This window comes from Anneissia japonica, unplaced genomic scaffold (genome assembly GCF_011630105.1).
Source record: "Anneissia japonica isolate Jap-2015-1 unplaced genomic scaffold, ASM1163010v1 scaffold287891_len339112_cov183, whole genome shotgun sequence".
Classification (NCBI taxonomy): Eukaryota; Metazoa; Echinodermata; class Crinoidea; order Comatulida; family Comatulidae; genus Anneissia; species Anneissia japonica.
This window is the reverse complement of record NW_022749182.1, coordinates 100,965-126,555: the sequence shown is the minus strand read 5'-3', so window position 1 is coordinate 126,555 and position 25,591 is coordinate 100,965. Positions and strand designations below refer to the sequence as shown.

The following is a 25,591-nucleotide window of genomic DNA, read 5'->3' as shown; positions in this document are numbered from 1 at the left end:
TCATCAGGTGTGTGAAGTAAAAATTTGAAAACAAAATAGAAAGAGCTAATGCATACATAATTATTAAAGGTCTCATAATTAACCAATTAACAGTCGGATACAATGTACTGTACATTGTATCCGACTGTTAATTAACCAATTAACAGTCGGATACAATGTACAGTAGTATATAATGATCAGAGATAACAAGTGTGATCAAGCTACTTACAATACAACTAATAAATAGAGCTAGGGAGATAAACTATCTGTGCGGTCATTGTGCTAATACTAATATGAACAATGGAGTCAGAAACTAAATCCTCTAGTGGCTGAGAAAGCCTAGATCTATATTGAGGCCACTATTAATACTATCAAATTTATGAATAAATGTTTGTTCAGCAACTAATCTCTCATTTCTGTTTTTCTCAGGGATGAGTGCAGCCTCAGGGATGAGTTGCAGCCTATTGATGCGTAGCAATTGTGCAGTTCAAAGTTCATAATATAAACCTCTGCCGGATCGATTGCATCAAGTATCAACAATTTTTGTCCGGTAGGTGGCGGGAGAACACTCTTCTTGGGAAAACCGATCAAGATGAATTACTAAAAGAACAATTTGTCTGCCGTTTTGGCGAATCAACGTTTTCGTTTTAATGTAATTTTGGCCATGGCAACTAAACCTGGCTTTAGTTGTTATATGCCTTCCAGGAAAGGCATATATCCTTCTTATAACGTAGTACATCGTCTGCGTATGCGTGAGGTCAGTACAGCAGGCCAGCCTAGGCTAGGCCTAGGCCTACACAGCCTTTCTTTCTTTCTACATAGGCCTAGGCTAGGTAGGGTGAGGCCTAGGCCTAACTAAATTTTAATCCAATGCAGGAATTTCGTGAGACAGCCTAGCTAAACATTATTTTATTCCCATCCCTAACTACCAATACATATCATATTCTAGGCCTAGCATAACCCTTACAAGTTACTTACTAACTAGGCCTAGCCTATAGGCCTAGGCCTAGGCCTACATTAGCCCCTAATTAGTAATTAGGCCTAAGCCATGTTTGTTTTTGGTTTATATTCATACGAAACAATAAACATAGGCATAGACCTACCTCTGCTATTAGCTAGACTAGGCCTAGCCCATACATGCCAACACCCCTGTTTTGGCAGGGAGACTCCAGTTTTGGAGTTCATGATTTAAGCCTAGGGCCTAGCTAGTGTAGGAATGATAATAATTTTTAGGCCTAGGCTATATTTCATGTAAACTTTATTTTAGCCATGTTTATTGTTCCAACGATTTTATGCAAATCTGAAATAGAACTGGCTTAACCCTAGGCCTAACTGTAAATTTTCTGTAATGTCGATTTTCATTCACTTTCTTTTAGACTTTACTCTTTGTTTAGACGTGCGCATGGCTGATACTAAAATAAATATTTTTGTTTAATGCTAATTTGCATATTTTCAATAAGTAACACATTGAAATTTATTTAAAGCTATATATATTGAAATCTACAAATTCTGTAATTATTTATTTTTTATTTATCGGTAAGTTTAATCTGGAATTTGAACAAAAGATCTTGGGGCACACATGCATTTGTGTCGGCAGCACCCGATTTATTGAACCATTTACCTGAACCTATCAAGATGTCATTGTCTCTTAATTGCTTTAAAAATGCATATTTTCACCTCTTAATCTTTTACCATTATGGTTGTTTTGTGTCGTCTCCGCACTCATTTCATGGTGCCGTGGCCAGTTTTGGGCTCTACTTGCACTTTTATGGAGACAGCGTCGCTGTCTTTGCAGTGCACTGTATTGGAGCCATGGGCTTATCCCAAGGTGGAAGGTACCGGAGCCCAGCGTACTGCCTAACGTGTGCCTACGTGCGCATGGGTGCGACAGCGACACTGTTTCGATATCAGAATGTGGAGTCACATCCTGGTCACCTTCGGTTTTTCTGTGCCAATTATCACTATTGTAAATGGCATTCATGATTCTTAGGTTTTTTTTATTTATTTTGTTTGTTTATTTATCTAGGCCTATAGCTCAGACATTATAAGTGTCCGTTTTTTATTTGAATATCTGGCTTTCATAAAAATTATATTTAAAGTGGTTTCTCTTTCTATTTAGATACGTGGCAGTCTCCACCCAACAAAAACTAGTTATCCAGTGTGCCGTTCACTTTTTGGGAAGGTACCTGAACGTTTGGGAATCCCGCTAAAGGACATTGTTGATACTGCTGTTCTCCATGAGGAAGGGTAAGGAAAATGCCTGGGATCATTCCTGTCACTGTGACTCAATGAAGCTGAGGAGTTGTAGGCCCATGAGCAATCCTTTATAATGTACCTCTCTTCTTTAAATTTCCTTATTTAATAATAGAATAACAAATAGATGTGTTAACAAATTTCCATTCAGATATATTTGGCACTAAAACAACAAGAGGCTGCTGGTTGAATCCCACTGGAGACACCTTTTTTACTTATACAGTAACTGAAAAATGAACTTTTCTTTGAAGGGCTATTCTTGATACGATTATGTTCCTACTGTATTTGATTACTGGTATATTTATCTATTTGTTTATATTACAGTACGTTATATTATTTACAGCGCTACACTGAAAAACGTATTTTCGATACCTAATTTGAATTTGTTAAAGAATGTATAAGTACTATATTAAGGGTAAAACTAATTTCTTTGGTTTCTCTTTCTTTCAGTCATGTTTTTCTCGGCTTTAGTAAAGATGGTCAATTTGTTTTATCCTACACTCTTAACGTAGAGGCTGATGATCACACAGCATTCCCTATATATGTCTATAGGTTACACTGGTGGAAGTTTAATAATGCTCAGCCAATGGATAGAGTAAGTATTTCTTATTATTATTGTTGTTGTTGATGATGATGTCATTGTTATTGCTTCTATTATTGTACAGTAGTTGTCATTGTTGTGGTTGATGATGTTGTTAGTGTTGTTGTTAGTGTTGTTGTTAGTGTTGCTGTTAGTGTTGATATTAGTGTTGCTGCTAGTGTTGCTTTTAGTGTTGTTGTGTTAATGTGAGTGTTGTGTTATTGTTAGTGTTGTTGTTTGTGTTGTTGTTTGTGTTGTTGTTATGTTTATATATTGTTGTTGTTATATTGTGTTATTATTGTTATAATTACCTGCATTATATTAGACTTCTTTATTCGTACCCTGTAACAATAATAATAAATAATCTTTATGTAATCACAAGACTCTTTCACCCAGTGGGTGTTCTTACAAAAAGCTGTGAGGTACATAAAAACATTGTATAAAACTTACTAAACTAAACTAAAAAAACAAAAATGCACATTGACAAAGCCAATTGTATAATAATAACACTATAAACTATCTGTACACAATACAGAACAAACATGTGAGCAAATAATAATTAAAAAAAATAAAATCCTTGCTTACAATAGTCTTGTTATATAAAATCACTTTTATTCAATAAACATTAAAAAAGCATTACAACAATTGATAAAAGGAATACATTTATTCCTTATTTATTTATTTATTTATTTATTTATTATTTAGAAAACTCCCTAGGATGACATTTTTAAAATATGTGACATGGGAGGGGACAAAGGCTCAACATATTACAAGGGAAAGGAAGACAGAGAAGAAAAGAAAGATGGGACAAAACCAACAAGGAGAGAAGTCAAATAAATAGAATGATTGTGTAGTACTGTATAAACTGAATTATTATTAAGATTATAAAAAGTATTAATTGTCAATTATTTGGTAAAAATATAGATTTTATTATTTAAAATCCCTGTGTCCAGCCTATTAAATTTTATTTGACAAAAAAAACTATAGTATGTCCATATATTGTCATGATGTGCCTATATATGGTCATGATGTGATGTCATCATGACCATATTTAGGCATGTCACAACAATTTGATAGTCTGGACAGAGCTTTACATACACTCACATCCTACATGTTTTCTCAATATTGAATTATTTTTAGGTTTCTGAAGTGCGCTTATTTGGTGATGAGGAAATTCAGCAGGACCTGTACATTGCAGTTTGCAGCTGGCCAACTGACCAATCAAAGGTTATGGTCTATGGATGGTAGGCAAAAATCAGTTAATCAGCTAACATTACTGTAATATTATTAGAATATGTAATATATTAGATCTAATCAAAAATAACAAAAATGTATCATGTAATACCATATCATTTGTTTAATTCAGTAATGTTAATGGCATACAAGCCCAAATAATTCTACCTTTAAAAAAAATTTAATGTGTTGGATTTTTTTTTTCTACTTTTGTTACACAGTTGTGCAAGGAACACATATGATTTTGATGAAGAGAAATTACAGTGTTACTTAACAATAACAGCTATCCCATCTATTCTACCTTGTCAACAATGCTTATTTCACAAATACTCAAACCAAGATCAATTTGGTAAGAATTGTGAATTTTTGTTTTCATATAGAAATTGTTTTTTAGAGAATAAGTACTAATAGTAGTATATATTTTGATATTATACAATGCTCCGGTCTTTAGAGTTAACAGTTGTTGTCATTTGCTTAATATCATGAATTAAAAGTTTTCACACCTGAAATTCTAGCTATAGTTTGATACTAGATTAATTGTTAAACAGTTAAGTTTTATACAATATTTTGCTCAGACGACCTTCAACTCAATATTGTTTTCTTCAATTTCCCATTGTGCTTTTTTATCTTCAACAGACGGAAATAATAATAGTAATTATTGATGAATAATAATGATGACAATAAGCCTATATTAATGTCATGTATGATCTTCTATTGTTAATTTTAAAAAGAATAAGTGAGGATGACTGACTTTTAGATTATTATTACTTTCGGTTTTGTGTACCTGCCCATACATAGTTTAATGTATGCGAGTTTATCACTGTTTTATATTGTACTTTTGGCAAATGAAGAATAAGAATATATTTAAGGTGGAACTAACTGTTAATTGTCATATTTTTTTATTGTGCATAGATTTTGACCCAGCATGGAATGCCATGTTTGCAGATATTATTCCTAGCCCACCGACACCACCTAAGTGCTTACAACATGGATTCGCTGTACACACCAAATATGAACTATCACCACCATATCCATCACTTTCACCGAAGCACAGCTTAGCTAAAGATGGACTAGTAGTTTTAAATACAGGAGATGCGCTTATTGCTCTGTCTGTAAAATTAGGCGAGTTTGGAACTGGTAGTAGTTTCTACTCACCGCTTGTCTCTGGAAGCGCATCATTGTCATCGTACTCTTCAAAACATTCCAGTATAAGAGGAGATTCGCAAACGTTCTCAAACTCACCAGGAAATATCAGAATGAAAATCTTAACCTCGCCACAAGTGAAGGGTCAAGAACCAGGAAATTCCCAAGAACTCCTTAAAGAGTCTTCCGATTTAAGAGATGCAGGAACCCAGACATCTCCAGGTGCTGAGGATGACATAGAATTTAAGTATGATGCAGTATCTTTAGATGACTGTAGTTATAAACACCAAGAAGATGTCAAACGAACTCGGATATCTGCAAAATGTTCAAAGCTATGTTTCAGTGGTCTTCGATGTCCAATTACAGTCTGCCATTGTTCAACAAATCCTTTAGAAGAAAGTACTTCTTTGGACTCTTCTCAAACTGATGATGGAAATTCCTTACAAGAAGATAGCCATTTTGCGTGGATAGATAATTTAGAGGACGAGGGTAGTCCACGTAATACTTGTGCTCATTCCCATCCTGCTGAAGAGACCTGCGCCAGCCATGTCCCGTTAGATATTCCTCCTTCAAATAGCTCAGATGTTCATCGTACATGCAAAGTTTTCAACAAAGTTGACTTTTCAAAAGCACGTTTAGACAAAGCTTGTAATACGCCAGATGAATTTTATCGTGAGCGAACACCTCCAATCTGCTATAATCACCCGTACCAACATATAAATAAGTGTCCAAGCAAGGAAACTGAACCGAAGATGTTAAAACTTAAGCCTGTTTTATCCACTGCTAAGTCTATAGACACATGTTTATGTGATGGTCTAAATAACCAATGTGATTTAAATAAATCAAAGGACAAATTTCATTCAGAATCGCAAAACTACAATGAAAAATACGAGGATGATAAATTACCTCTCGCTAGCAGTGCTATGTATACAAAGACCTCAAACCAAACGAATGCATTTTTCCACGAGGATGTACGGTTGCCAAGTAACCTCCATCAGCCTTTACTTGGAGATTATAACTTGAGTATCGGGTCAGAGATACGTCATCAATGTCCTGTTCATAACATGGTAGAGACAATTCCATCCAGCCAGATGACAATACGTGAATGCACATGTCAACTACAGGGATTCACATACTCAGTCAGACGATTTGTTGAGAGAACACCTGGCGAAGAACTTCTTGGGCCATTAGATCTTGAAGGTACTGTAGGAGACCATATTTGTATGGAACTATCCATGGCCGGCAGAGCCGGGGGACCCGGGCCCCCAACTTTTTGGCAGAAAATATTATAATGTCTATGCAGACTTTTGTATGATCGGCTCTCTTGCAATTCATATCCCCATTCATGTTACAAGTGCCCCCCCACCCCCAACTTTGAAAAACGTTCCACCGGCCCTGCTATTATGACTTACCTTAACCTGTAGTTACTGTACTTAACACCATGATGTGTTATCCCTGTATCATTGAAAGTGTCATGAATGAACTCCAATACAGTAATTAAAGGCATTATCATTTACAGTTTTTAGAATACTAATACATAGTAGTGTTTCTTTGTGTAAAGTTAAAAACTTTCATGTGGAGTTTTTTTACAATTTGAATAATAATTTTTTTTTTTCATTAAAATAGCTTATGATTACCACAGTATGCTACCTCTGAGTGTACTAGGTGACCGACAAGCACCGATGATTCTTACCAACAGAACAGCTAGGAGTGAGGTCAGTTGAAAAGTAGTTTTAATTCATATTTCATTTCTCAGTAACTGACTAATGTACAGAGCAAAGCTCATTGCGGTACTTAGTGGGTGGTAGGTAGCCAGTGGGTGTGTATTGAACTATGGGTTTGCATGGGTGACTGGTTGTATTCTATCACTAACTTTGTTAAGGGAGGCAGTTGGCACAGCGGATGCTGCGTGGTTGGGAGTCCGAGCCTCGCAATGTCCTCTTTCGGCTATACAGTACCTCAGCTTGCATTGTGGACGGGCTGTAAAAAATGGTTTACGCTATGTTTCAGCCTTGAATGCAAGTTGGCTACAGCCCCTGGCTTTGTTTAGGGCATAGAAGATCAGCCCATTCTTTGCAGGGCCTTGCTTTGTCTTCTATTCTCTTATAAAAATTAAACACCAAAAAAGCTGTATTGCCTTGTAATAGTATAAAGAGCAAACTCATTTGGGTACTTAGTGGTGGGCATGCCCTGACCATGTGTTTCCGTCAGTGACTGGCTTTATTCCTTCACTGCTCCTTTGTGTTTTACTATTTAGAAGGCTATTGTCAAATGAATAATCAAAAGCTTGGGTGTTGTGTACTACTGTTACAAAACAAACATCCAAATATTATTGAGTAGGCCTATATCTCTACAATAAAACTGTCAGCTACCATAAAAAAATAGAATAGTAGTAGCTAGTAAATAGTTAAACAGTTAACTTTGTATGCCAAATACACAGGTAATGATTGTTGATTGCATTTTGTAGGGAGCCTGTATTGATGTCAAACAACTTACAATGGATGCTGAGCACTACATCTGTGATGCCATTAGAATGCATGCGACCTGGGGTCATCGCTTCATAGCATTTACTGACTACGATATGCAAATTTTGGATGTAAGTTTCACAGATGTGAATATGTCTGTGCATTAGGGGAAGATAAAGGCCTAGTTCAGACAAGGTGAATAAACCCAGCTCAACTCACCGGGTTTATCCACTTGCCAGTCTGAACTAGTGGCTTATCTCAAGCTGGGCTGTGTTCCTATAGTAACTAGGCCTGGCGCACCACCGTGTTTAACTTTACTAAGCCGGGCTTCAATCGTTGCGGGTGGTCTTGCATTGACTTCGGGTGACAAAAATACTAATCAGCATTCAATTAAGTACGCCGTGAGCAAGCGTACGTTTCGAGAGCAATGTTTTGAAACACGTTTCCTGGTTACGGTTCATTATTATGCAAATTCTCGCTCGGCTAATCCCGTTAGTCTGAATGCCTGCCAAAGTTAAGCTGGGCTTAGCATTGAGCCGGGCTTAAATCAAGCCTGGCTTATCTCCAAGTCTGAACGTAGCTTGAGTATTTTTTTGTTTAAATGTACGCAGCTGCTCTGGTAGGGTAACAAGAGTTTCTAACATTTGAGCTCAATATAAAAAATTGCACTAAAATCAATTCTAAAGCTTCTTTTTGTATATTAAAATATCAAAAAGGATTTATGAAATAAAATGTAATTGCTACCATGACTTTATTGGTCATATAATGTGCTGTGATAAATCCATATACAGTAAAGTATTATTAGAGTATTGTGTTTTATTTTTGTTAGGTTTGTCCTGACTCCTGCAGTGTACTGGTGATGATTATGGCATTGATAAGAGCAAGACCGGTTCCTAAGCAACCCCAGAATGTATTTGAATTTGTTGATGAACCTTTCAGGTAGGAAACTACTTTGTATATTTTATTTTATATAAATTAATTTTTTTAGTACATAATAATATAAAGTATAACATTGTGTCTTAACTTAAAGCTAGAATGCAAATCTACTACAGAGTGCACCATCTTTCAAATAATTTATGTGTGCAATTGACGTTACTTAAGAGTATGCTCCTCAGAAATGCTTATGACGATTTCCTCCTGGGCCTGGCCCAATTCATCACCAGACGGACTGTCGGGAAATTGATTTTTGATTTCCGTGGTTATCCTTGATTGGCTTTATTCAATAGAAACCAACCATCTCCTATTCTATGCAGCTGATCTGATTATTTTCTGGTAAATATGTTGAAAAAGATGGGAATGTATTACAAAGACACAGCTTCAGTATTCTTGCATTTGATATGTTTTCAGTTTCATCAGTTTTGTGTTTTCAACATTTTATTGAATGAATACAATGAACACTAACAATTCCTTGTGGTACCTAGACATTTATTTTCTCTTACGATTTTCTTTGTAGTGAATTTCCATGCCTGTACCAGACTGGATTTAAGTTTGCTTGGAATTTACGGACTGGGCGATGTAAAACAATCGACATCGAGGATCTTCAAGAATTTGACCAAGCTAAACTTAAGTAAGTGTAAAGACCAATTTGGTAGAGTACATACTAAAATTGTCAGATTTAGGCAGGGTCTCACTTAACACCCTCCCATCCAAAACAAGTGGAATAAACATTATTTCCCTGTAGATCCCACAAATGTAAAAGTCCACCACAAATGTAAAAAAATCTCAAAATACAGTTGAACTCACCTAAGTCGAATCCAAAATGCCATTGAAATATTGTACGACTTAGATAAAATTTGACTTACAGATTGTTAGTTAATGGAAAACACAACAATTTGGCATGTAATGTAAGATTGACTTAGAAATTATTTGACTTAGGCACAGTCGACTTAGGCAAGTTTAACTGTAGACACAAATGTCAACATGTCAACCACAAATGCAAAAATAACCACAAATGTAAAATAAAAAATCAGCCATGGTGTAAAAATCAGTTTAACTTCAAATGTGAAAACGTGCGTGTCTACTGCTTGACTTTTTTTTACTACTTTTAACTCATCCAGCATTTTTGGGGCTTCGCCACCAAGACCAATTTCAAACGATTTTAGACGATGCACGACTATGCGCACTGTGCTCTTGTCGGAGATATCTCGGATCCCCGCGTCGGGCAAATCCTAGCGCCACCCCTCATAATACGCCTTTTCCACGAATCGGTAGACATCTTGAATTGATGAAAAACAACCCAAGTCAGTGGAGCGTAACCAACAAAAATAAGATTATTTAATAATTCATGACGCCATATTATGGAGACATGATATGAAATGATATATGAAATGAAATGTTATGAAATAATATTAAATGATACGACATGATATGAAATGCTATGAAATGAGCAGCTTAACTCAGTCGGCTAAACTGGTGGTAGCTAGTGTGTGTGAGTTCCCCGTTCAATTCCCCCTGCCCCTCTTTGTATTTCAGCTAGTGGGCTGAAATGCAAGTAACAATTAGCGCACCGTCTTTTGGATCAGTCTTTTGTGCCCTATGGCCCATGTGCATGTTAACGAATGCAGTACACTCTTTGGAAATGAGAAGGAGATTGTCTCTCTCTGTATAATCGGGTTCCAAGTCTCCCGGAAGTCGCTAGAGTGTCCCGGAAATCTGGACGGCCTTTCACATTTCCTAACAAGCAAGAATTTCCATTCTCTCGCAAATATTATTATTTAATGCTATTAAGTTGAGATAAATAGTAGCACAAAAATTGCTTTTAATAATAAGGACCTAAAAGGATAGAAATACGGTATATACTTCGTGGATTTGTGCAGGCGCATTGGCCTTACTCAAGTTAGATGATGATAATTATTCATAAAGTCTAGTAATATGATTTAACAACTTTGTATGCTTCATAATAAGAATATTAAATTTAGTTTAAATTTAATGATGTCTATTAAAAGTGAATGTTAAATTAAAAATATTAATATTTCGTAAAGAATATTTGTCAAAGTCAAGCTCAGAATATGATATGTACTTTTTAGATTTGTGCAGGCGCATTGTAACAAACAGTTCTGCCGTACTCAAATTAGATGATAATGATAAGATTATTAAATTTAGTTGTTAATGTCTATGATGTCCATTAATAGTGAATGTTAGATTAAAAATATTAATATTTCATAAAGCATATTTGTTAAAGTCAGGGTCAGAAAATAATCATTTTACACAGAAAATATTTATATAGGCTCTTAAAATTACATTATACATTATTATTAATTAATGTTGATATTGACATTGATGAAATATAATATTTCAAATGCTTTAGACTCATCAAAAGTGGATATTAAATTTACTTTACTACTGTATTTTTCAGATTCGTTGATGTCTAAGAATAGAGAATGTATTAATAATATAAGTTAAAATGAAGAAGTCTTACACAGACAATGTTGGCAATATAGTTTTACCTTTTCTCTAAGAATCAGTCACTGATGAATTTTTTGTTAAAAAAATAAAATATTGATGGTTAGACATTAGAAAAAAACCAGACAACAATCAAGTTACATACAATAATCTACTCGTTTCACAGAAAGTGTGTAATAACAATAATACATAGTGATCTATACCTTAGAAATCAACTTTTTTATGGAATGATTAGTTATGTAATAATGGGAGGGGGGTTTGCTAAAAAAGGGGGATTTGCTAGAAAAGAGGTTCTCCCGAACCATAAACCGCCCCACCCCTGGCTACGGGCCTGATAAAGTACTATATTATGTTAAGCTCATTTTAAATAGATTACATCTTTAATGTTGTCTCAGAGTGCTGCCTCATTATTACCTGTTATTAACACATTAAAATTGTTATTAATATAAACATGATTGACTTTCAGGAAAACCTGGAATCCTGGACGAGCTTTGTGCCAGCGCATCCAACGTCAGTGGTCTATCCCTCAGAGCCACGCAAAGGGAGTACATGTGCTCACAAATGAGGCTGTATTTAAAAGTAATCTATTCTTTTCATTTATACTTAGTTTTAGGTACCTAACTTGAAATTGAACTGTTCACATGTGTCATTGTATTTGGGGGAGGGTTAAACTTTTCTAAAAGAAATTTTGAAATTAACTAAGATTTATTAAAAATAACATAATTTGATGGCCGCACACATAATGTTTTGAATTTATTTTCGTGAGCGTAAACAAACTGTTGTCAGACTACAGGGGGCCTGTGGGCTGCATTTTGCCTACCAGTAGATTAAAGATTTCCTTTATTTTGCAGCCAATATTCTGGTGCATTACTGCTTAAGGGATGTACGTATGCAGGAGTGTCGTGACTGAGCTTTACTTGAAGTGGGCCCCCTATGGATGTTTTCCATGTAATATTCCTCAAAAGGGGTGTTCCTAAGGATGGGTTCTATTGTACAAATAAATTTAAAACAATTATAAATTTAAAATGAGAACATACATAAAATAATTATTCGAATAGTTTTATCTTGTTTGCTGATTATTATTGTTATTCTAACCACTTTAATCTTTGTGCTCCCTCATTACTAGATCGGTCATTAACCAAACTTATTGATCCAGTTCACTACATGGCTATTGTCTTGACCTGAAGCATCTCCAACGCAGGTACAACATGCCTGTACATGATCCTGTGCAAGCTTGCACCTCCAGCAGTTCCAGCTACATTCAGACCAAAACCAGAAGACAGCTTCCTTTTATGCATGTGTTGTAAATCAATAATTGGAAAGGTATTTAAAGCTATACAGTACCTTCTGTGATATGAGCTAAACAACTCAGAGAAGATATAATTCTTTCTTTTTTAATTGCTTACTTGTATATTTAAGTGAGTTTTCAATTGAAAATTAGAATGACAAAAAGGTTCCTTTGCTAATTAAGAAGTGTTTAAATAAAAGCTTTCCTATAATTCTTTTTCATAGACCCTGAATCAGCACAAAATGAATTGTTTTATTCTAATTGAACGTTAATAACTTTGACCGCAGAGGGCGTATCTTTAATAGTTATAATGCATCAGCATTTAACAAAAACCAAATTTTAGTACAGCAAATATTTGACGCATTATTAGTATTGATTGCAATACATATTTCAAAGATTAAATTCTTTTCCTCATTTTTACCAGTATTAAATAATACAGATTATATTAGTATGTGGTATGCGCTAATATTCGCCTTGGCAGTGAGAAATACTGTAATTTTATGTAAGTGTGACCTGGTATTGAGGTGTTAACATATAAGCAAAAATAATGTGTTTTAGTATTTATAACCACAACAGGAATTTATATGTGACTTCATTATTGTTGCTAAGGTGCTACAAAATGACATGCGTTTGTGGGCATTCCTGGCCCACTTCCGATTGGTCAGTTGTTAACTTTGGTTGACACTTTCGGAAATGTTAATTGGCCGTATTCGACTGGTCTTTCTTTGTTAAACCTCGTCTACCTGCTCACTTGTAAAATCTTACTTAACAAAGACAACAAGACAAATGGAAAACTGGTAAATACTCGACAAAACAAAATGGCTGCATAGTTGTCGCGATACACGCTAGCATAATCAAGGCTGCTTCAGCTTGTGGTAGTATGGGGTTTTTTTTTCGTAAAAAAAAAAATTCATGCAGTTTTTGAATTCTGTTAGCCTACAATTATTTTTTCACTTTATTTGGGTAAATATTATAATTATTATTTTCTAAAATCAATGTAAATTATATCAATGCAAATGTTGTTGCTAAACTGACCAGTTGGCCATGTTAGTTTTGGTTACGTGGATAACTATTGCAAATTTATGCACTCTGTTTACATTAATTTCCATTGTCAATGAAGTCTATTTTACAAACCAATCGAATCAAAATAATACTCAACGAAATATCATCAACAAAATGAACCAGTCAAATACGGCCATTGTTAACAGCATCCAATATGGAGGATAGAGCAATATCAAGCTAAATAACTACATTACCATGATTTTTGCGGCATTCATTTACCGTCCCCTTTTCGTCCTTTTCGTTCTTCCAAGGTCCTTATTTACGACACATGGGAACATTCTTTTGTGTTATGTTTTATTTATGAGTTTATATTGTTCATCTTGGGTAAATTTTAGATATAATAATTTTGTCATAATTGTTTATAGTGTACATTTTGTATTTTTTTGACTAAATTTTATACAGTATGAATTTTTACAGATCCCTGGAGTTGTCAACAATACTAATCATTTTAATGTACTGAGATAATAATCAAAATTTTAATTTTACTTTTTTATACTTACATCATGATAACTCAGAACCTGTGAATCCAATTACTGTTCTGTTTAAATAATATTGCATATGGTTTAATGTTCAGGTACCGGTTCACACTGGAGGGAAGGTAAAACATCTGCTAAGGCAATCTTATCACTCAATCTAAATTGCATCCATGTGATTGCCTACCTGTGTAAAGTTGCTTTCAGACAGATGAGGCTGCCAATATTCTGGCAACTAAGCTGGAATGCTAACAAACATGCCTCCTTCATACCACCAACCAAATATTGCTGTAACATAACACAATTCTGTTTGAATGGATTATGTATGCTGGCATGCCATTGGTAATGACGATTTTGTATAAAGAATGTTCTGTTCTATTTGACATCTTTAATAGGACTGAATAAAGTAATATTGTGGGAATGAGACCGGCTTTCATTTCAGACACGTCGGAACTCACCGTAGCAGGAATATTGTGGTAATATTACTTGTTCTGAGACGGAACGACTCGCAACGCCAATATTGCGGTTATGGTTGTTGCTGAACTTTTCATAGAGAAGTCAATGCCGGGGTTATTCCTGCAATATTGCGGTAATATATCTCTGTCTGAATGAGGCTTTAGATTTAACAGTGTAATGTCTAGGTAAGAAAAACAGACATCGCAGACGCCTGCATCACTCCTCAGGTACTTAGCAAAAACCTTTAAAAATGCTGACAGACCGCAGCTAATATTTAAAAAAAAACCAATATCTCGGAAAGTCATTGTAACATTAGCATGTGTCCCATTAATATGTTAACCTGTGTGAATTGGTATATTTTTTAATTGATTTTATGTTGAATATAAGTAGTATGTATAACTTTATTGAGGAATCTATGTTTGGTCTTTCATTGTACTGGACCATTCCGCTTAAGTCCCAGACTCCCGTTCCTTATTGTTGCTAGGTCCTACAAAATGAAAGAGTAAATGTGAGACAACATGTGTCTTTGCGGGGCAATTCGTATATCCTGACCCTTTACTCATTGCTGAGTTTTAATTGGTAAATTGATTGACACTCCAGATATGTCCATTGTAGTTTTAATTTGAGATGGAATAGTTTCCATAAATCAATTTACAATTAAAAATTTTACAGTTGTATTTACATAGTGTAACCTACAGTTGTAACATTCACAATGTAAATACAGTTGCAACTGTTACAGTTGTAACATTTACAGATATTAAATTTAAAAGTGTAATGTTTACAGGTGTAAATCCTACAGGTGTAACATTTAAAGGCATAATGTTTGCAGGTGTAATCCCCTGCTTTTTTTAGTTTATACATATTTTAAAACGTTCGAATTCAACATGTGTTTCTTTTGTTGTATAGTTTTGATTAAAAATATATAAAATTGATATCGTGTTATGTTGAGTTACTGGGTATTTTGCTATAAATTAAATTTTAAGTACTATATTTGGGCTGGTTAAATCATTAATTGTATGGCTGTGTAAAGCTGGTTTTCCACTAGGCGAATTTTTTCGCGCGAATCAAAGCGTCGGTTCGCTTCCAGAGCTTTGATTGGTTGCGCATTTTTTCGCTTCGCAAAAACTCCGAAAGGAATGTGAATGCGCATGCGCATGAACCGACGCTTTCGATTCGCACGAATAAATTCGCCTAGTGGAAAACCGGCTTAAAGCATGGAGAATAGCGAAACTCTCCAACTTGGCTGCCTGTGAGCACTAGATAGTCACCGGGCAGTCTGAACGGTGTGTGCCTCGTGGCATTGCATTGTCCAGAATCGCGTCGGCTGTGGACCGTCGTGCGTAGTGAGTGCCCGACTTTCTGGAAAAAATTTAGTAGAAGTAACAGTTTGAAAACACATTTGATGCTACACACAGGAGAAATTAGGAACTTTTAGATTTGCACGTCGACATAGTGGACTGCTACGTGATGAGGTCATTTTAAAGCACTGCGCATGCGTTACGTCGTCTCCCTCTACCAAAATCGAGAACGTGTTCACCTCGTTTTTCCCGTCGTCCTAAATCTAGGACGCCGTGCTCGCTTGTGAAGTTTAAAGATGGAAGATGAAAATATAGTGGCAACGCTCCCTTCACTAGTTCGTCCAACTGAGGCAGAGACAGAGTCTGGGGGAAGTTTCTAACTTGTGTTGAATTATTCTGTATTATTTGCTTTTTGATGCACAGGCAGTTATGTGGCTGAACAGGAAATTGCTATGGTACCTCCATGGGCCTGTCATGACTGAAATTCTAACTGCTACGCTCAGTGGCATATCTAGGGGTATGCGGGGAGGGGTATGAGAAACCTCACTCCTCCGCTAGTCGCTCTACCATTGAAAATGTTTGAGGGGAAAAAAATCATGCTCACGTAGTTAAAAATCACTTCACACCACCTTATTTTGCAAACTAGAATCCCCTCACTTAATAATTGAGCCCCCATTTCACCTACGCATCCCCATCATCACCCCCATTTATGGACTCCTAAGGGGATGAAAAAATAGACCCATCATACAGTAAACTAGGCCTAATAACAGCTTCATGTATTATGTTTTCTTTTACCACAATCACAGGCTTGTTTTGAGACAAATTTGATTAATGGACGGAAGTTGATCCTCATGGATGCATCGAACTTGCCAAAAATTGGTATCACAGACTTTGAACACATCAAGGTAAGGTTCACTAAATTCATCTTGTGTAAACCAGCAGAATTTATTGACAGGTTGTGGAAACCAGGGTAGGCCTACAGTGCAGGGGCGGATCCAGAAATGTCCAAAAGGGGGGGGGGGCGAAAGTTGGGCCGATTGAGACAACAATGTCCTATGGGTTCCGGGGGCATGCCCCCGCGAAATTTTTGTGTTCTAGACGCCCCAAAATAACATTGAGGCATTCTGGGCTATCATTTTTTTCCTTTTCTCTCTTTTTTTCTTCTTTTTTTCTTTTTTTTACCTCCCAAAAGGGGGGACCGGGGCCGGGCTCCCCCCCCCCCTAAATCCGCCCCTGATAGCTTATATTAATTTAAAGTTGATTGTATTTCTGACTAAATAATGTTTTATTTATCTCTGTTATAATTAGTTCATCAATCTTGAACTTGCTTTAGGCAATGCATATACGAAGTTAAGTGAATCAGTTGCGTACAATCTGATTTATAATCCTAAATGAAACAACATCGGCTTATTGTTAAGGTGTTTGACCTACTCTGATTAGATTCCCGACTAAAGGAGGATTTTCAATCTCGTTAAATCAATTGCTTCTAATCAGATTTAAATTCTGACATGCCCCAACAGTTTGTTAAGGCTTCTCCATACAACAGGGATGGCTCGGGTCCAAGTTTAGTTGCGGCAATATTTTTCAATCTTGTGTAGAACATTTTAACGTACGTTAGGCCCTATATAATGAATAGAAATGCAACTGCTTTAAAAACGCCATTTTACCCATCCTTCCAATTATGTAAACTGCTGGTATTAACTGCAGTAATCAAATTTACTTGCTAACTAAACGACATAATAAAGATAATTCTCATTGACTTTTTCCCCATGTTCAGGTCAATTTTCTTTTATTGCATATTGCTAACAGTAGATGGCTTCGTTAAAATCACTCATCTCGTAAAGTAACCAGGCCACTTGGTACTGTGTAGTGAATTGCCCCTTATTATCTTGTTTTCTTTCATTTTGCTTTTTTGGTAATGAGTGACTGTTATTTTACTCGAAATTAAGCTTAAATTTGAGGGGCGCACGGCTTACAATCATTATCGAAACAAGCATATCAAAATGAATTACCGGCATTTTCCTTTTCATCATATTTTTTGATACATAAAGTATATTGTCACTAAAATATATGAAAAATTACAAAATTTATAAAAATCAAATTATCAAAAGTCACCATCGTCCGAGTAGTTTGCATGGTGATCCAATGCAAACAACATTAAACATGATTATGTTCTTTAATCTGGGATACTCCCATAGAGCCTAAATTATCTTAAATTATAAATGTATTAATAAATTAAAGACTTTAGATAATCCATTTAAATAATGTCTAGGGCGATGTGCTTAATTTGTCTAGGTCTGGATACGGTAACATTATCGTATTGGAACTTTGAATATCATGATTCCTTTTATCAGTAGAAAAGGGTAGGCCTTGCTTTTCAACTTTGGCCAGATATTGCAGCTAGGCCTATATTATGAAGATTGTAGCTTAAATAATTACGAGGAAATCATATGCTGGGTGTTGTTAATGAGTTTCCATTGGAAAAAAAAATACCCTTCAAATTTAAACAGCGCCATCCCAATTCATTTTTTTTTTTTTAGTGCAGCCCTATGTATGTGTGTTTTATGAACTTCACCATGTTGTAAGGCGTACGTGGATGGATTCTATTAAAACATAAAGGAATGGTAAGTCGGAATAAACATTTTGGTTACTACTCATTTATAATGTACTTACTTTAAGCTGGACTCACAGATGGTCATACAATGCTTATTTTTATAATATACCGGTAAGAGCTGTGTTATCAGGGAACTGTTCCCTGGTATTATTATGTCAAGAACTATTGCCGCTTATTCCAATTATGATCCACAACAGCTACCATGGTTACATATTACAGTAAAGTATGATGAATAGATACTTAATTTGAACAAAGTAGATGCTGTTACGAGATAAATTCGCAAATAAGAGGATTGGGAATCACTTTGATTAATATGGTAAACTTTCAAAAAGTTGACTTATAGGCTATATACAGCTATATAATACGAACTGAATTGTAATACAGTAGTGTATGTGTAGAATAAGATGTAGGCCTATATATACATTATACTTGTCTTGTTATATTAAGCCTATATCATATTTAATTATTATCACGGTATTATTTTCCTATACAAGACGTTTCACATTATGTCCGCCTGAGTTCATACGGACATAATGTTTCACATTATGTCCGCCTAGGCTGTATAGGTATAGCACAAACTAACATTACGTCGAATGTGGTCCTTTAGTTTGTATTCATTTCCGTTGAACCTGCAAACACCTCTAAACAAACCTCGGGATGTTAGTATTTGCTCACGTCCGTTATTATTCAAAGGGAAAATAAAGGATGTTTAAGGCGGCTTTATCATATATTGTTTGCGGAACTTGTCGACATAGTTGGTCGATAGGTAGGCTTGTCTACAGAAAGGATAACAATGGTATTATTTTCCACAGTGCTGTACCGTAAAATGGTATTACGTTAATTATTTTCGGTGCATATTCCTGAAACTGCCTATGTTCGTACAGTATCTACACAGTGGTAGGAGTTTCGTAGGGGAACTTCCCCTAAGAAAGAAAAGTGGGCGTGGTCGGGCGTCGCTCAAAATTTCCCGAAAGGGTTCCAGGGGGCGAAGCCCCGAAAATATGAGAATTTAGGGGTTTCAAAGGCTTATTTAATTGATTTTGGAGTCTACTAATATGTAGGAAATACATATAGGCCTACTTTTTTTTTTCTCCCTAACGAATTGTGGTTTTACTCCTTGGCAGGGACAGCTGCTCTCCCCGACTGAGGGCCCTGGTCCCCCGGCCCCCGGCGCCACCCCTGTATCTACATTGTTCTTTACGCATCCAATTCATTATTAGCAAGTAGGCCTACCGCCAACAGGATCAGTGGTATTTTAGTAGCGGCTCATGGGATGGTGGATGGAATCACTAAACAAGATGACAAAAACATTGTTGTCAATGCAATTCGGTTCAGTTGAAACCCTTGGATCGTATGCCATTCCAGTCACTTATGTTCTATTAAAACTGCTCTTCCTATCATATAACCTGCATGCTGTCGAAATTAGACGCACGTTATTAACAATAAATGTGGCCAGAGTTTGATTAATTTTTATAATGCCAAGGGAATCAGAAACCGACTGAACGTACTTATACTACACTACTTCAATAAACGGTAATACAAATAAAGATACGGGTTGATTATTAAAAGCACTGATCAGTGCTTGCCATAAATTAAATTTTAGGCTTGGTGGCGTTTCACGAAAGTTGGTATGGTCATTGGGTTATCGTCACGCCCCACTGACCATCTTAACGCATCCTAAATTTTAAATATAACATGCCAGTCACTTATCTACATGCTCTTCATTAGCTCAACATTGAACAGCCATAAACTTGTTTGTATTTGAAATTATAAGTTTTGTTATTACTATTACTATTATCATCATCTCATCCCGGATAATGATATAATCGCCAGAATAGGAGAGATTGCTTTACGTCGGCCCTCAGCATTTTCATAACAAGATTTGTAACTCTAAAGTAAAAGGTACCGTATTGACGGTAAGTTGTTGGATATTGATAATTTTTTAAAATTATAGTTATTGTTTAATGATTTTAAATTTAATCTCGTGCGCACTGTCTGTTGAATAGCATTTGCTTATTTAGTGTAGGTAGTTGAACCTTTAATTTTAGTAGATCATTTTCGAAACTGTTAATTTTAAAGAAGCAAAATGCCGCGGGTCAGAGCGCACTCAACAAAGCAATTGCGCGGAAACGCTCTTAGTTTCTGTTTTTTTTTTTTCAGTTTCAAATATAGCCACGAATCCTGGTTTTGTGTGCCCATCACTTCGTTACGCCTATATATTTTGTAATTACAGAATCTTCATCATTAATAGCCACTTTGGGAATTTCAAAGTAATTATTCACCGTATTTTCTTTTTACACTAATCACACATTTCTATCAAATATATAGGCCTATCAAGCAAAAGCAAATATTACATTTTTAAAACTTTCAATTATAGTACCTGTGTTGGTAAACAATGTGAAATAACACGTACATTTGTTTTTGCATAACAGAAATATTGACAAATAAACTTTCTTTTCTTTTTTCAAAAGCACATTTATATTAATCTCGAATTGTATAATAAGAATAATTATTATTATTTCAAATGGTGTAGCTGTGGATGCTTATCTTCTATATGATGTATAGAATAGAAATAACAATAAAAGATAACAATAACAATAAAAAATATCAATAACAATAGAAATAGCTACTGATATAGCAATATAAATAGTAATAACAATAAAAGTAACACTCAGTAGCAATAACAATCGCAATAGCTATAATACAATAACAATAATAAAACACATCAATAACGTTAACAACAATATAAAATAAGAATAACAATACTTATAATAACAAAGACAACAATATTAATAATCATATATTATCATACTCATCAATAAGCATCATCATATTAACCACAGCCATCATAATCTTCATCATATTACAATAACCATCATTATCATTATCGTCATCACCATTATTCAACCTCACTACCAACATCCATCGTCCTCTTATCATTATCACTTTCATCATCATCATCATCGTCATCGTCGTCATCAATATTAATATCATCATCAACATCACCACCATCATCGTCCTTACCATTATCTCCATTAGAATCATCCTCATCCTCCTCCTTTTTCATCTAATCATAATCAAAACTACCACCATCATCATAATCGACATCATTGTCGTCGAGCTGGAATAGCCTAAACGCACGAATCGGCCAATATTCTTCAAATTTTGAATTCAAGTGTCGAAGTTATCAAAAGGGGGGCCCAAAGTGGGGCAGATCGGCATAATACCACCCTAGGGGGTCCGGGGGCATGCCCCCGCGACATTTTTGTTTTCTAGGCCCCCGAAAATAACCTCTGAGGCGTTTTTGGGCGATAATTTTTTTTTTCTTTCTTTCATTTTTTTTTCACTTTCCAAAAATGGTGGGGTGGGGGGCACCCCCACTAAATCCGCCCCTGAGGTATTACACTTTCTAAAACTTGAAAAGTAACCCTTTGAAACATATTCTTCTTTGATAATTTACTTTTGCATAAAATAACCGGTCATTAATATTTAGGTAGCTTGAGCCACAAGGTTTGTTTTTGCCTCAATCGTGTTAATAAATGAGTTTATCAACACGTTATTGTGACGTGTTGATAACGTGTTGATAGATGAGTTTAAATATTTGTGGGTATAATTAACTCTGAGTATATATAAAATCAAAATGAATTAACTGATACCAATACTACTCATTTTCTAATGAAACTGTACTTTGCCGATAGTTGATATTGTAATTTGAACCAGGAATTTTAAAAATCATATCTTTGGTATAGGTAATCATTATAATGTACATTGTGGAAACAATGTACATTGTGGAAACAAGCTCGTCAACTATGAACATCATGAGTGTATATTTAAAAAATGATTTCTGATACCCTACTATTCATTTTCTAATCAAAGTTACACGTACTTTGCCAGTAGTTGATAAGCCTATTGTAATTTGAACCGGGAATTGTAAAAGTCATATCTTTTAAATAGTTAATAGAAACAAGTTCGTCAACTATTAACATTAACATCATTAGTTAAGGAAATTAAACGAATTTCTAAGACAAGACAAGATTATACTAGCAATCGATCGCATTGTATTTTCTAATGGTTAGATCAACATCTGCAACAACATCAGCACTAAAACCATCATCATGATAATCACCAACATCCTCACCACTACACTAGGCATAGTAGTAGCAATAATATTAGTTTTACGAGAGATCGTTTTTATTGATTATTGTCCCGGTAATAAAAGCACGCGCACCGCGTTCGCAACATACTGTACCGTAAAATCTTGAATAGAAGCCTAATGGGCTTAATTTCGAGTAGAAGCCCATCTCGAATTTGTGCCTCCTCTTTAGCTTGCAAAGGTAACCTAAAAAAGAAGCCCATTGGCTTCCTTTCGTGATCCTGAGAGTACAGTACATACCGGTACACTGTACATGAATTCCAAAGAAACGAAATAAATTAAAAACACGTTTATACAGTAGTTTTGGTGATTTAATGCCGGTTAATACACTCCATGATACAGACTGATGTTACAGTGGCCCCATTGCTTTATAATAGTAATTCTCAAAATTACGGCATTCATTTTGAAAAGAAGCCACCTCCTTCTCTCTTTACTTAGCAAAAGTAACATCGAAAATAAGCCCACCTCGAAAAAAGAAGCTCATCCAATGGTCGCAAAAAAGGAAAAGAAGCCCAGGGTTAAGCCCAGGGCTTCTATTCGAGGTCCCAGAAGCCGCGGCATCTATCAAAGGGTGGCGCTCAAAATTTAAAAAAAAAGGAAAAACAACGGAAAAATTTATTTCCGCTTTCTTTATTCGAGAACGGCGCGTATTCCATCACGTTATATAAGAAAATAATCAAGTGCCATGTCATGGCAATTTATAGCCTAATTTGTTATTATCTTTAAGGGAAAATGCGATATGAAATGGCTTGATATTCCTAAACAGAGACACTCTCTTTGAATTTAACGTAGATTTTAAGTGTTATTGTAGCGTTTAGTTGTCCATGTGATGCGATCTACAACTTCTGATCAACGTTGTGGAAATTGTCAATGCGCCTATGTGTCTAAAGTCGCGCCTCATTTCATCCATTCTAAACGTTTACAGTGAAACACTTGTTTCATTGATTTCATCATCGTTATCATTATCAGCATCAATATACACTATAATTATCATCAACATTGTCATCGTCATCATGATTATCGTATTCTTATAATAATTATCATCATCATCATTATCATCATCATCATCATCGTGAAACACGTGTTGAATTGATTTCATCATCATAATAATCAAAATCATCAATAAACTTATTATAGTTATCATCAACATTGTCATATTCATAAAGATGACCTTATAGGCCTATGCAAAACTAATCGCTCTTGAAGTTTGCTCCAGAGGCTGTACTTCAAATAAAAATGTAAAATCCACTTTTCAGAATTCAGAGACAATGTATCTAGGATAGGATAGGATAGGAATATTTCGATGTGAATCACACCCACTAATTCCATAGACTTGTTTCAAGTGGGGTCCTTCTGGTGGTGAATATTGGAAAGTACACCAGGAGACAATCCCCTACTCTTTCCGAAGAGTGTACAGCGTTCTTGAAAGTGCAGGGGACATATTGGACACGGGAACAACGGCTTAAAGACGGTGCACTATCGTAACTTGTATTTCAGCCCTCCAGGAGAACACAAGGAGGCAGCGATGGGAATTGAACTGGGGACATAGAGATCTCCACGATTCAGGGCACAAACAGTGGCTCCACCAGTTTAGCTGCCTGAGCTAAACTTTCAATTATCTCTTCGTTCAGTACGTTATTAATCATGCTAAAAACGAAAAGTCCTGGATAAATCTACCTTAACCTATCTGACAGTGTGCAATATATTTTTTTCTTTTCCGACTTCGCCTTGTCTCTGCATTCTGAACATAATGCCATTTTTAATGATAGGCCTATCTAATGTCATAAAAATCATAATAGTAATAGTTTTCGAAATAATAGTATAGTTTTTAATAAATAAATTTTGTATAAATATTTTTTTTTGCTATTTTGCAATGTAAACTTCAATCTTAAATTATTAATTTGCTCCTTTTTATATATTTCAATGTTCTATCTTTTCTGACTGTTTCTAAATATGTTCCTTTTGTCCAACCGGCATATCCTGGTTTTTTGTTTTCTTTTTTTGTATAATCTTTAGTACAATAAAACGAATACTTATATAATAATATCATCATGGTTTAGTATAGTTAATAATGATAATACAATTTCAAAAATTCTCGATGTGATTATATATGTCAATTCTGGGCCACAGATTGAATAAAGCCCACGACCCAGACACGCCTTCCACGAACCACTAAAGAGTCACAATTCACAGAGTCAGAATCGATGTTAAAGGCTATTGTGTTCGTCTATTATATTAAATAATTCATATAACTGAAGTAACTGGATATGATGAACATGAATAGGCACCGACAAGGGAGACATTCAGAAGATGGCCTGGAATCGATAAATCAAAGAAAACATATATAATAAGAGAATAATTGTTAAAGTGCAGAGACACTGTGATTGGTGATCGAATTATTTAAGCTAATAGGCCTACCAAATTAGAATGCATTGTCATTTGGTCTGTAATTGGTTGTTCGATGGGAATCATAATAAAATGGTTTGAGTTTTGTCAATCTGTGAACACAACTAGGCGTTCTGAATCTGCTTTTGTTTCACGTACGTGATCAGTTCTCCATGTGATGCGATCCACAACTTCTGCGATCAATGCTGTGGAAATTGTAATTGCACTTACCCTCTCGCTTCATTTCATCCATTCTAAGTATTTACAATAGAACTTCATTTTAAAATGTACGGAGGATCCTCGTTTAAAGAAAACTTAGAGAAGCGATCAATTTGTTATATTGGTCACCCTGGATTTAGAAATCTCAGATATAGATTCATCTTTGTCTACTTAAGAATACTGAAGGCCTAAATTGAAATTTTGTCATGAAATATGGTATATTCCGCGTCACTTAACTTTAACAAACGCCCTATGACATCACGTGGTAGCTTTATACTTACTTTTACGCTCAATGACGTCAAACGGTAATACAGTATTGTGATTTGCAATGATTGTAATTAATTAACTAATTATTTAAGTAGGCCTATTAGTGTAACAAAACATATTTAATGTAAAATATGGTGACCTATAGGTAAGCCAATGTCCACCGTTTTCGTACAATTTACTTGACACAGGATTCACGTTGGGCAAATTGTTTTAGCTTAGGGACAGTCAAGACAATAGACTATGAATGACAGAGGTCATTTATATATATATATATATATATATATATATATATATATATATATATATATATTACATAAAAAA

General features: G+C 35.2%; 2 protein-coding genes across 3 annotated transcripts in view; both read left to right on the top strand.

The window, feature by feature from the left end:
- The first annotated feature begins 509 nt into the window (after positions 1–509).
- LOC117121017 (DDB1- and CUL4-associated factor 15-like) lies at positions 510–15,266 on the top strand. Its single transcript, XM_033266110.1, has 12 exons — positions 510–736; positions 2,099–2,226; positions 2,683–2,827; positions 3,953–4,056; positions 4,267–4,394; positions 4,958–6,388; positions 6,815–6,903; positions 7,656–7,784; positions 8,483–8,592; positions 9,107–9,220; positions 11,522–11,634; positions 12,182–15,266. Exons 1-12 carry the CDS (start codon positions 644–646, stop codon positions 12,238–12,240), a joined length of 2,643 nt encoding a protein of 880 aa, XP_033122001.1. The 5' UTR covers positions 510–643; the 3' UTR covers positions 12,241–15,266.
- A 4,679-nt stretch (positions 15,267–19,945) lies between these two features.
- The window catches only part of LOC117121020 (allatostatin-A receptor-like), a 46,227-nt gene continuing 40,581 nt past the window's right edge, over positions 19,946–25,591 (top strand). The window contains exons 1-2 of one of the 2 annotated variants that reach the window (XM_033266117.1): positions 19,946–20,162; positions 20,407–20,516. The gene's annotated coding sequence lies outside the window, so the exon portion shown is untranslated. The remainder of the gene's footprint in view (positions 20,163–20,406; positions 20,517–25,591) is intronic. The other variant, XM_033266116.1, reaches the window with a different exon arrangement.

Bases quoted from the DNA above. Each gene is read 5' to 3' on its own strand.
- LOC117121017 (XM_033266110.1), top strand. From the start codon at position 644: ATGGCAACTAAACCTGGCTTTAGTTGTTATATGCCTTCCAGGAAAGGC. The intron at 4,395-4,957 runs GTAAGAATTGTG...TATTGTGCATAG, and splicing joins CTCAAACCAAGATCAATTTG to ATTTTGACCCAGCATGGAAT. The intron at 6,389-6,814 runs GTACTGTAGGAG...TCATTAAAATAG, and splicing joins TGGGCCATTAGATCTTGAAG to CTTATGATTACCACAGTATG.